The sequence below is a fragment of the Lonchura striata genome, chromosome 3 (genome assembly GCF_050655825.1).
Source record: "Lonchura striata isolate lonStrDom1 chromosome 3, ASM5065582v1, whole genome shotgun sequence".
NCBI classification, from domain to species: Eukaryota; Metazoa; Chordata; class Aves; order Passeriformes; family Estrildidae; genus Lonchura; species Lonchura striata.
The window spans coordinates 75,115,597-75,128,382 of record NC_140705.1 but is presented as its reverse complement, the minus strand read 5'-3'; the positions used below and the strand labels follow the sequence as shown (position 1 = coordinate 75,128,382).

The following is a 12,786-nucleotide window of genomic DNA, read 5'->3' as shown; positions in this document are numbered from 1 at the left end:
TCGGGGATCACCGGGGAGGGGTCGGGACCACCTCCCGCGCCTGCCAGGGGCTGCCGGTGTTGGTACACGTTGATTCAGCATGCGGCGGGGGCGTGGGGGAGGAATAAACCCTGCGGGAGAAGCAAGCGGCAGCCCCCCGGGAGCATTGGGGAGGGTTAATCGGCGAGGATCTGTGGGGCTGGGAGGAGAAAGCGGAGGCCGGGCTGGGGAGGGGGAAGGATAAGAGGAAAAGGGGCAGAGCGGCTCGGAGCGGTCGCACACCGCCAGCCTCCGTAGCCGCGGCAGTGCCTTCCCGCGTGCTCCCGGTGGTGGTGGTGGGTCCTCCCTTCCCGTCCCAGTCGTTTCCTCCCGCTTCCCCTGCCACAGAGGGCTCAGGGCTGGAAGGGAGAGAAAGGGACCCCCAGGGCTAGACAACAGCCCGCCCGAGGCGAAGGCAGGCGCGGCGCCCCGGGGGAGGCGGCGGCGTTCGGCAGATTCCCCCGGCAGTGGGAGGGCTCCGGAGAGGAGAGGCTAGGGGAGCATCTCCTAGCCGGGGCTGACTCCCAAGGAGCGAGGGAGGGACAGAGAGAGAGGGAGAAAGTGCCGCCTCTCAGTTTTACAGGCGTCCCCAGATTTTAAGGACTGGGGTGGGGAAAAAGAAAACTGAGGACCTGAGCTGGGACCTCCCAGCCGGAGCGATTGAAAAGGAGCCAAGCAGGCGTCGAGGGGGAGCGACATCCCAAGGAGAGTCCCGTCCTCTGCTACCCGCAGCCGCTGTGTGCCCGCCGCCGCCTCAGGATGTGGGTGCCGCTGCTGCTGCTGCTGCCGGAGCTGCTCCCCGCCGTGCCGGCGCAGAAGCTCTCCGCCCTCACGGTAAGGCCACCCCGCCGCCGGGAGCACCTGAGCGGGCGATGCGGGTCCCGGGTGCGGGCCGAGCGCCGCGCCCTGCCCGGCCGGGCGGGAGCTCCGCCGCGTTCGCCCGGGAGCAGCGGCACCGCCGGGGAGAGCGCGGCCCGCGGCTGCCAGGCGCAGGTCTGCTGCGGGTCCCCGCAGCGCTAATGTCCGTGTTAATGCTTTTATTTGCCCCAAGAGCAATAACGCTGCAGTGAGGTCCGCTTTTGGACCGACTCGGGCCGACCGACTTCATTTTAATTATAAAGCAACGTGAAACAAGCCTTTCTGGCTATTCCAGGCTCCGTGGTGCTATACATTGAACTCTGCGTAGAGATGGGTGAGCCAATTCATTAGGCTTACTAAATAAGCCATAACCACTATTCTAGCCAAGACCTGAGGTTTGTAGCTAATAGCTCAGTTCAGTCTTCTTGCAGAGCTTGCAGTGTTTGCGAAGCTATAATTAATGCAATCTGTAGAAATAAAAACATTTTCCTTAAATGTGTTTTTGAACAAGTGCTTGAGTAAACATAACGGGCAGCAAATACCTCTTTCAAGCTGTTTTTAAGTGTTTTGGTGAAGGCTGTGTGCTTAGAGTTTATTATGGTAAAGTTACAGGCAGCTGCAAAGTGAAATAGATCTTATTTGTTTAAGTCTTTCAGAAAATTTCTGTAAAATCCCAAGCGTTGAGTTTTTTCCTTTTTTTCTCCCCCTTTTTCCCCCCACTTATTGACGAAGGTGCTATAGGGACAGCTCAAGGTGAAATGGCTGTGGGGGATGGCTGTGCTGTTCATACCTGAAATACTTCAGGAAAAGTTTTGCCTTGTTGACTAAATTTGAATGTTTTTTTTTTTCCTCTTAAATGATTTGTAGATTAGAAGCTGCTAACTGAAAACCTTAAAGGTTTGAGCTTGCTTTGTGAATTTTATTGTGTGTGTGATTTTAAAGTGTGGGACAGATAAATTCAAGTGATTCTCATATTTTACTTTTTAAGACCCTCATTTGAAACTCCTTAGACTGTCAGGTGATATATACTATTCTAGTAAACAGATTAACATTGTAATTTACTTTCAAGTTTATTTTAACAAATGTATAAACATAATTTGCTATATAAGACATGTAATATTCTTTTTTCCTGTATCTAAAAAGAGTTCTAAATATTAGTGTGGAAGTAAACTGGAAATGCTACCAAACCTTAGTTTGTCCAAATATAAAAGTTAAGAGTGATGGTGACTGTTACAATATCTTTAGATGATACATAACCCAAATTATGTTAAAGCTGTTTAAATTATGGATATAAATCACTGCAGAATGTTTTTCAGTCACTGAGGGGTTTCAATCACAAAAGGGAAGAAAAATATGGCCAAGAGCACTTTGGCAAACTCTGAAAATTAAATGCCATAGGTTCATGCAAATATATTTGACTTCACTGTTATCTGAGTGATGTTAGAAGTCCCTCTGTTCCTTCAAATTCAAAGTGTGCATTGCTCATTTATGTACCTTATAGCAGTCTGCATCTTTGTGAACCATGAGCAGAAAAGTCAATCATGGTGGAATTCCCTGCCTCTGCTACCAAAAAGGTAATAGATTTGAAGACGTCAGACTTTCAGACTGAAATGAACTTGAACATTTTGGTAGGTGTAGCTAGTCTTGTTAGTAGAGGACTCTAGGTAGTGAGCTCATGTTAGTTTTTCCGCTGCCTCTGCTCTTCTTACGGAAAGGGCTCACCCATACAAATACTAGACTAGATTGGAAATACTTCCCTGAAACAAGTAAGGGGACAGGCAGACACCCATAGGAACGAAATAACACACGCACACACTGATGCACATATACTTTCTACATCTTCCCATAAGGCTGAACTTTGAGTGAGGCAGGTTTATTTCTACTATTTCTGTACTTAGCTGTTTCAACAACAATAAAAACCCAGAGCTATTACAGCAACAAATACCACATCGCTTAATGGTTGTTAACTCCTGTAGTCATTTTGCTTGTATCTCACAGACTATATAACCCCCTTCCACATGCACCTTTCTCAAATATCCATGGATAGTATCTGCATAATTACAAGGAACTACAAACCCAAGCTGTGTAGAAAGACCAAGAAAATCTGTGGCTTTTTCTTTTCACCTGCTGTACCACTGTGTGGCGACTCAGAATAGCCATTTTTTTCCACACATCATATGCAGATTTTATTTTTATTTGTGGTTTGAAGAATAACAGATATAGGCCAGAGGTCATGAGAACAGGGCATGTTTCACTGTGGATATGAGTTTTATGAAAACTATGGGATGATCATGGAGAGGGAATGCACATCCCTGATCACAGTACTGTCAGAGGTATATTCATCTTGCCAGGTGGTGGCAATATCAGGGAAACAGCCTACTGCAGTCATAAATCTGACATAAGATGAACCTTGGCAGAGACAAGATAATAAAATTATAGTTCTCTCTAGCAAAACACACTACTGTTTTCCAAAAGGTAACACATGGATAAGAGGTTTGTTCCTTGCCTGGGCTCTAAGCAACAAACTGGGTGATAGCATGGCAGGGAGGGAAGATATCAACATCTGTCTTTAAGATTTTCATCTGTATAAACAGATCTCTGGCCTGCTTTAACTATATGTCCTCACTAGGTCAAGGAGCAGATCAAGTACTTCTTTCAGAAGACACTTTCAGTAGTTTACAGATCTGTTTCCCCATTTAATTGGGAATAATATTTTTGCATTTCACTTGGGCAGAAATACCCACAAGAGCCACCCATGTCTGTAGTCCAGGTGAATATGTGATTTTCAGATGCTGGAAGCTTTGCAATGGTCTCATAGTAATAAATCACAGAGTTTTCACAGAAATAATATCTCCAAGAGATTTCTGATTGTCTAAGAGTCTTATGTGATTGCAGGTTTGCAAGGCGTGATGAGCATATGGGTTCCTACTACATTAAGATGATTTCTGGCAGGCAGATGCATCAGAATAGTCAGCAGATAGTTGAAATGCTCTAGTCTAGAGTCTTGTCCCCTGGATCTCATGGCTATATCTAAAGGGAGTGTGTATGTTATAATTTGTCCCTCTCTGCCCAAACTGTGGACCCAGCCAGCACTTACTTGACTGCCTGACTATGTGCCAGGATAGAGAAAGACTGATGAGAGATGGGCTGATGCACACCTGAATCTTTATTGGGAAGCCATGATGTGCATCAGGGTCTAAGAGTTTCAGAGTTTCTATATGTTCACTGGGTTAGAGATAGTCCAAATCTTACTTTGAGTTTGTACCAGTCTTGGCTTCTTGTCACAAAGATTACTCTTTCCTAAGGTTCTCCTGGACTCTGCAATAATGGATAAAGTGAGGTGAAATGTAATATTCAAATTATTAATTGCTAACTGAGCCTCAGGGATGCATGCAGGAGGATAATGTTCTTTAGTATTGTATTTATTGTTATTTCAAATGAACAAATATTGGCAACAGAACAATGGCTTTCATTATGGAAAGGTAGGCTGAGAGCTGTCTCACAAGAACCCATGAGACCTGGAGGTGCTGTAGCCAGTTTGGCTATTCCTGTTTTTTTCTCCCCTTGTGTCAAATACTAATGTAAAACATTCTTACATTCCACAAAATATCTTAAGTAGCCTTGTCCTTTTACCTTGTTTATAGAAAACCAGGTAGCACTCTGCAATTTTTGTAACACAGTGTTGGATTTTTTTGTTGCAATGTTACATTTTTATTCTGCTCTGTGAGATGTACCCGTTCTTTCTGGATATATGAAACTGCAGAGATCTGAGCCTTGTTGATTTCTTGTATTAGGAAAATTCGGTGTATCTTGAGGATATAGGTACTTTTGTTTTGAAATACAGTGCTTTGAAGAAAGCTCATTTTGTTTATGAACACTGCACTTACCAACACACTTTGTCATTGTTTATACTGCATTTTTGAAACCATCAACTTCACTTTTATCTCAGTTGCAGTGTTGTGTGTGTGGATGTACTTCTAAAAACAATAGGATACAAGTGTTTCTTATTTTAAAATCTTGATGACTTTCAACATACCACAAACTATTTATACTTTCAAAGCCTTGCTGCACCATGTGCTTTTCTCAATACAATTGATAGATCTTACAAAGGAAGAAAGTTTGCTTGAAATTACTTCTTGAAATGAACACCTCTGCTTGGTAATAGTTTCTTTCATCAGCAGCTGAATATTTCAGGGAACAATTGTTTTCTTTTTCTCCCTTGGCACATGCTTTGTGAGTATTCAATAGCATTTAGTGCGCTTGATAACTTCGCAACACTGACCAATATAAAGTGGACCACTAAGGTAGTACAGTAAAGGGAAGCTAAAATCAAAGCTTTCCAAGTTAAGGACCCATTTGGATGGTGCCTGCAAACCAAAACATTTGGAAAAGTTACTCTAATTGTGACTGAAAAAACAAGACCATAAATAAAATTGTAAGTGGCTCCAGATCCTAACAACATTGTTACTGCAAATGGGCATTGGTACAACCAAGGGTACATCAGCTCTGAAAATAAAACATTTTCAACAATGTTCCTTGCAATAAACTCTCAAGACACTTCTTATTAAAGAAACAACACCAAAAAATGTGGGAGTTGATCCTGAAAGTGTCAGCAAACTTTTCATCAGGGGTCAGAAGTAATTTTTGTGCATGCAGCCAACATAAACTGCACCTTATAATGTGTAAGACATTAATGAAGATGGCCAGTTGACTGCATGCCCATAAAGTTTTTACAACTAATATTGAAGATTAGAAATGAATGTGAATGGGGAGGGAAGAGCAGGACAGAGCAAATAAAAAGAAGTAGATAATGCATATTGTGGCCAATTTTAGTGCTGTCATTGGCCCCCTGTTGCCTACTGAATACCTCGAGGAACAGCTGTATTCCTTGACAGTGGGCAAACTTCAAGGTTTAGTTAATTTTGAAAAGCCTCCAAAGGTTCAGCTGCTATCCAAAACCTATCTGAACCCTGTTGGTCTGGAAACCAAGCTACAGATATTTTCAAGATCTGGCTTGCTTGGGACTTTGCTCATATTTCCATTTCTTCAGCCAGACCAGCCTCACCACAGGCACAGCCATTTTCATGGTATTTTGGTACTTCATTTCCTGTCAGGCCTGAGACCAGGAAGTGCAGAGGCGCCTGAAAATTAAAAACTGAGTAAGAAAGAGTTGGAATCAAAGACCTATTTTTGAACAGCAATGAAGGTCTGAGTTTGGTTCAGGAGTGACATTTTTATCTGAACAAATTCAAATATTCTTGGGCAATCTGCAGAGTGAAAGGTGGTTACATCTTGCAAGGGACTCAGAGATTTCCAAAAATTTTGTGTTTTCTTTAAAATCAAAATGCAAATGCATCTTAATTTTCTGTTTGATTCAATGTTCTGGTCTGAGGTAGATTTTTAAGAGTTGAAATTGTAGATTAATGATGAAGGCTATTTCACAATTAAAATTTGTAATCCTTTCTTCCAAATTAATATAGTCAAAGTAGTTTTTGTCTTAGTGAATATTGCGTCCTCTGCCCCTCTACTGTCTTCTACAGCAAAATGCTGGTGATGCCAGTCATTTGGTCTCAATGCCCTGTGTATTTTCTTTCGACATTTCTTTATCCACTTCTGGTTATTAATTGCTAATCACTGCCTTAATATTATCTACAGCAGCAGTGCAACAGTGCAATACTGGAGACAAACCTGGAAAGAGAAAATACTTCAGAAAAAAATTGCAATATGCTAATCTCACACATAATTTATGCCAAAAGAAAAGGAGGGATAGTGAGATGTAACACGATATTGTCTATAAGCAAATAAACTAAGTAGAGAAGGTATAGCATAAATACCTGCATTTTTTCCTACAGTTTTCGGTCTTTGCCCAGCTGCTGCATGTACATAGGAACTGGTCTGAATTACAGCCATTGCTGTAGTGCAGTGATGTGCATGAGATACAAGGATACAAACTTACAGGAAAGTGAAAGCTGCCTAGAAGAATGTGGACAAGTTTTTAGATTGGTGTGATAACACTTAGTATCAGAGGGCTGCTTAATATGAGTTTACCAAATTATCAGTGGTCCTCAAGCAGCAAAGCTAATGCGGTGTCATATCTTACCACAGAACTCATGAAGTTGGTCCCCCAAAGGGAACTTTCAGCCAGTCCTTGGAGAAGAAATTGCTTTGATGAGTTGGTTCACTGCCCTTCAGTGAATTTTTTTCCCCTCTCTAATTTGTTACCTTTTAAAAATGACCACTAAGTGTTTCATCAGCTGTTGAAAATCCAGGCTAATAGAGAATACAACCTAGAATTCTGGTCAGGACAAAAAGAGAAAATATTTCCTGAAGGTGATCCTTTCCAGCTCTCTCCCTGGCTTGCTCAGTGGGTTGCTAGAAAACTTGCTCAAGAATGTTTACTTCATACCTATCCAAAACCTAGCTTTTTTTCCCTTAATTTACTTTAGGCTGCTTGTTGTGTCATCTTCTGAGTCACTGAGTAAAGAAATTTTTTTTCTTTTGTGTTGCTTTAAATTTGTTTTGAGGATGTAATAATATACTTTCTTGTCTTTTAGATGTTCATTTTTAAACTGTATGCAAATTAGCTGTCCTACATGCGCTAGAAATGTCTGAATCTGCCCTAGAGCACCTAAAGAGTACTTACATGCAAATAAAGAAAAATTCCTTTACTTTGGAATGCTCTTTAAGTCATGGCTTTATGCTGTATTCTGCAGAGTTTTTGAATAAAATTACTGCCATGAAGTACTCACAGTCTTTTTACTTGGCTTACCTTTATCATGCAATTACTTATATTCTGACCTTTTTTCAGAATTAATTCAAGGTACTATGAGTGAACAGTCTAAAAGCTCAGGAGAGATCAGTACATTTTTTGAAATGCAAGTAGTGACAGATAAAGAATACTTTTATTGGTATTCAGGATGGATTCACTATGATCCATGTAGCAAGCTGCAGTACAGAGAAACAGATGACCCCTGGTGACCCCTGAATGTCAGAGTGGGAAGGCAGTGCCTTAGTTCCATTATTTTTTCTTGCTCTTATCTGGAGTAACGTGGAGGAATGGTTGAGTTTAGTCTGAGTAAAATCTGACATTGAGTCTCATTACTACTTTGAAGGATGGGGAGAAGATTGGGTGACCTTTTAGTAGACGTGCAAACCATTTTAACCATATTTTAACTGCAACATGTCTGTTTGTACAGAAATGCTGTTAAAATAGACCATGTGTCTGGAAGTATCACAGAATACAAAGTGTGTGAGCTGGGGACCTAAATCATGCCATCTAGAGAATTGCTTCCCAAATGTTTTTCTTTGCTGCTCCTCACAGTGGCATCTTCCTGTAAATGGTAGAATCTAGGGTGTAGGGCTGCTGTTCTGAGAATACATGGTAGAAATATGGCACTGACAGTATGTCAGAAAGGTGGTGATACTAAAATGTGAGACTCTCTTCTCAGGGAGGCTGATACATGTGTGCCATGCTACTTTCAGTGCACTTGTCTTCATCCTGATTTTCTATGCCACCTAAACATGCTGTCTGGACCACCTAATGGTCTTAAATTAAAAGGAGATTTTCTATTATGAGCAGGAGGACATGTTGAACACAGCTTACCAATGGTCTCTGGTTCAGTTGTCTCAATTTTTTTGTGCTTATATGTGCAGGTGAAGACTTATTTATTGCATTAAATCACAGTATTTTAATCAGTTCTCATTCACTGTGGCCTCCATATGGATGCCATTTAGTGCATACAAAGGGGTGTCAGTGAAACTGACCCAGGCTCTGTAAAGTTATATTTGTTAATGTTGTGGTCACTGTACATCACCTTTTTTTATCTATAGTGCTGTATAGCACTACTCAAATCCAGGGAGTAGCTGTCATGTGGACTGATGGGTCTTCTAAAGTGAAAAATCACAGTGGCAAATGTCACTTTTTAAAGTAAAAGTTTCTACCAAAGAAATGAAATCAAGTAAGTGAAACCTGGTCCTGAAATGAGTATGCTACCATATACTCGAGGGTAGCACATATTGTAAAGATACCTTTGTCTCCACAAGAGGATGGTAGAAATGAAACAAGATTGTCAACATAGAAACTATATCAGACTTTGAGTTAACCATAGGTTTATTTGTTCAGTGAATTATCTCTGGTGTGTTGGATGGCTTTTTTTTTTTTTTTTTTGGAAGAGAGCCATCAAAGATTTAAGTGACACAAAATAAAAAGCAGAGGTGGGAGGGTCTGTATCGGTGTTTCTCCATTGCTCCCCTTGTCCATTCCGTTGCAAATACAGAGCGGTGGCACCGCTTGCACAAGGTCCTCAGGGGCAGGGAGGGTCACCTTTCTTCTTCATGGCACTGCGGGGATCCACCACGGGAGGGAGAGCAAGAGCAGCGCGGTCTGTCCCGGCTCCTCTCAGTCCGGAGGGGAGGAAGAGAGCAGCTGGGGACCTTGAGTTTTCAGTACTTTACAGTTACACATCAGATGCGAACTCAAATGGGAAAAATCTCAAATGGAAAAAAGTCATGACACATGCTATTGAAAGGTAAAAAGAGTTCTGCAAAAAGAAAGTGTCTTTAATGACATGGTGTGGCTTGACATCAATTAACATGAATTAGCATTCATGAGAGCTCAGAGCAGGCTGGTGAGAACAAGAGGGAATAATATATGGCCTAAAATATGAGATGCTCTTGGCTGTGAGATAGGAGGAGGGGTTCAGTCTGCAGAAAGCATAGGGCATATTAATTTCATTGCATGCATCCATGCTGTTTCTTTTTGCAGCATTTCTTACATAAATTCTGGTGAGCAAGACAAAACAAAGTGAACAACTTATTTTTTACGTTGTATTTAATGGGATTGTATTTCAGACCATCTCCTCCTGGGACGGCAGTTTCCAAGCATGCAAAATTTTTGAAAGATTTCAGCCTAAGTGGATTTAGTTGCAAATCTGAACTTTAAACAGGAGGTTTTATCTTCCTATCATGTTTTCTTCTTGAAAGGCTCCATGAATTACATTTCTGAAAGAAAGGGAAAGTTTTTTTGAAAGAAGTGTTCACTTGGCAAATTGCTCTTCTGTTTAAGCTTTCCTTTTCCAGGTGCTGAATGACTCCCAGAGCAAAAGCTCTGTCATTGCTTGATAATGGACTTCCATTAATTTGCAATAAAATTACAAGGCAATATTTACGCATGGATAATTGATTTCAGTCTGAAGGGAAAATGGCAAAAAGCAGAGCTCAAGTGTCTACTTGTCTGTAACTAGTGCAGTAATTTTCTTTACTGCAAAATGGGTATCAAGTACTTCTCTCATGAAGTGTCAGTGTTTATGTTCATTAGCTGCAAGACCAGGAGAGGTCTAGAGCAATGAGTTGGGATATTTCCTACTACATGAAAAAAAACAGATCTGACACCAAGACTAAATGGCTGATAGAGATTAATTCTTTCATCTTTGTGGCTTGAGATAGACTCACTAAAGCTCAGTAGACACAGTACTGCTGGTTTGGTAGAGGGACTGGTGAGATAACCACAGGTTCAGAATACGTGCAGGATTGAGGACAAAGCAAAGAAATGAACTAGCTGCAACATTGCTCCTAGGAGTGAGCTCAGAGGACCTGGAAACTGGCATCCTTTGGGACTCGGTTGTGATTGGGCTCTCTCTGGCTGCTGTAGATTTTTCTCCAATATTCTCCTTCTCCATTCAGTTGATCTTTTCTTAGTTCATCTTCAGTATTTACATGCCTTTTCTGTCTATAGTCTGTAAGCTATTTGTGTTTGCACAATGTTTTGGGCAAAAGAGGTTCATGCCTGGTTGGCTTTCTTGGTCTGCCACAGTTTTCAAGTTCAGTAATAAATTAATCTGGAATGACACCTTCTTGCAAGTGAAACTGAACACAAATAATGGAGGATATACAAATAGTAGAGTTCATCAGGCAGTTGTGGCCAAAGTCTGGTTCTTTACACCCTCTGCAAATTATCCAAACTGGTTATTTTGTATAGACTTTCTTATGACTATGTGTGTAAGTATATGTATATATATATATATATATGCACACAAATACGTATGTTTGATCCTACTCTGCCTTTTGTAAAGAATTGGAGCAAGCAATTTAACATTACAGGAAATGATCAGCAAAATTGTCTATTCTCTGGTTTTGTCATGCTTTTGGCCAAAGTGTTCTGTACGGTGCAGAGAGCCAAATGTCATCTGCTTGGTATTTCCTGACTTGTGAGAGCTTAGTGTTCCAACCTTATCATTGCCCTAAAGCTGGGGTTCTCAAGCTGTGGTATGTGTTTCCTTTCATGGTGCAAAACTCTCCCCTAAAGAAAAATAGCTCTGAATATATGCAGCATATATGCAACCTGGTCTTTCCTACAAAGAATAATGTGAATGTTTGGATGCCTCTTCCTTTTTTTGCATGTAGGTCAGATGGACCTGGAACAAAGAAGAGGAGATGGGTTTGGATGAGAGATGCTTTGGTCCTGTGAGTGGAGACCAAAGCGTTGAGAGCTGTTCTTGCTGCTGTGTTCACAGCCTCTAAGTGTATTCTCTCTTTCTATAGCAGCAGCACCAAGAACCCTCTGTGAAACCTGGTCCAAAGGCTCTCTTGACAAACTCAGAGGAATGTCAAGCATTATCAATAACTTCTTCCTGTAGGCCTTCTGTGGCTTCAGCATGTTGTATCCATCAGCTGCACTAAATTCCTTAGATTACCATTTTCTACCTTAAGATGACCCATGTCAGCCATAGATGTGTATGCAGGGGTACACTATTTACATTCCCATGCAAACCTTTTCTTCCTTTTGTTTTTCAATAATGATTGGAAAACCCCCATAAAAGCTTAAAGTTCCCTTGAGGTTAATAACCAGAATGTCAGATATTTTCCCCCCAAAGTTTATGTAATTTGATCTGACTGCTTTGATCTGATATTTTCTGTTTGTGTGTTTTGGTCTAAGGGAATGATGCATAGGAGTCTAGTGTTAGTTTTCATTTGACAAGATTTCTAAGTTGTTAGCTTTTGAGTGTGTTGGAAGTGCTACAGGGCAGCTGTGTTTGTTAGTTGATGAATTTGTGTAATCTAAAGACTGAAAAGAACAAAAAGAATACCATCTCCCTTCAAATCTCAGATCAGGTCACTTCAGGAACTGCCTCAGGCAATATTTGATTTTATTTTAGCAGCTTTCATGATTATCATTCTAAATAATGATAGAATAGAGCTTTTACTGCCTGCATTGCTTATTATGACAGGACAAATCAAAAGGTCACACAGTATCTTTCCTTGTCACAAAAGTTAATAATTTCTTTAAAACTACTGTCCTGAGTCTTCTCAATACACCTGGGGGTGAGAAAACTCCCAAGTGAGATTCATTTTACAACCATGTCAGGAAATCTCACTCTTTTAATAGAAGTAAGAAGCAACCAGACATCTCCAATGAAATTAGGAGGTTACAAATAGGACTAATCACATGTAAAAACTCACTATTTCCAGCTGACAGCAATTAAAACATTGTCAAAGATGAAATGAAATTCCCTCCAGGGATCTTCATAAAAATGAGACAAACATTAGAAAGAGTGTGTATGATGGATGGGAAAGCTTGAAAAAAAAGTGACAAGTCTATCAAAACTGAAGGGGGTCACAGTTCATACTCTCCAGCTCTGTTGTGGTATGCAGGATGTCTCTCAGGAAGAGCCCTGCAGCTATCTGCTGTCAACAAGGGTAAAGCAGGTGTGCCTGGATGATATACTTTCTTGTACCTGATGCTTCTTGCTTGAATAAAGGTCAACATCTTTTAAAACTTAGTGATTATTTTTTTACTGCTTCTGTTTTTGCTAGGAAGCTGTTCAGTGGAGTGAGATTTAGAAGCTGTTGTCAAAGTATAGTTGGAGCTGATTACCTAATTTCCTTTAATTTGTCGTGACTGTGAAGTAGCCT

General features: G+C 41.0%; 1 protein-coding gene across 11 annotated transcripts in view; it reads left to right on the top strand.

Annotated features, from left to right (window-relative positions):
* The first annotated feature begins 249 nt into the window (after positions 1-249).
* Positions 250-12,786, top strand: part of SMOC2 (SPARC related modular calcium binding 2) — a 136,591-nt gene continuing 124,054 nt past the window's right edge. For all 11 annotated transcript variants that reach the window (XM_085575477.1, XM_085575476.1, XM_085575475.1 and 8 more), the window contains exon 1: positions 250-852. In XM_085575477.1, the coding sequence (XP_085431603.1) occupies positions 778-852 (75 nt within the window). In that variant the 5' untranslated portion in view covers positions 250-777. The remainder of the gene's footprint in view (positions 853-12,786) is intronic.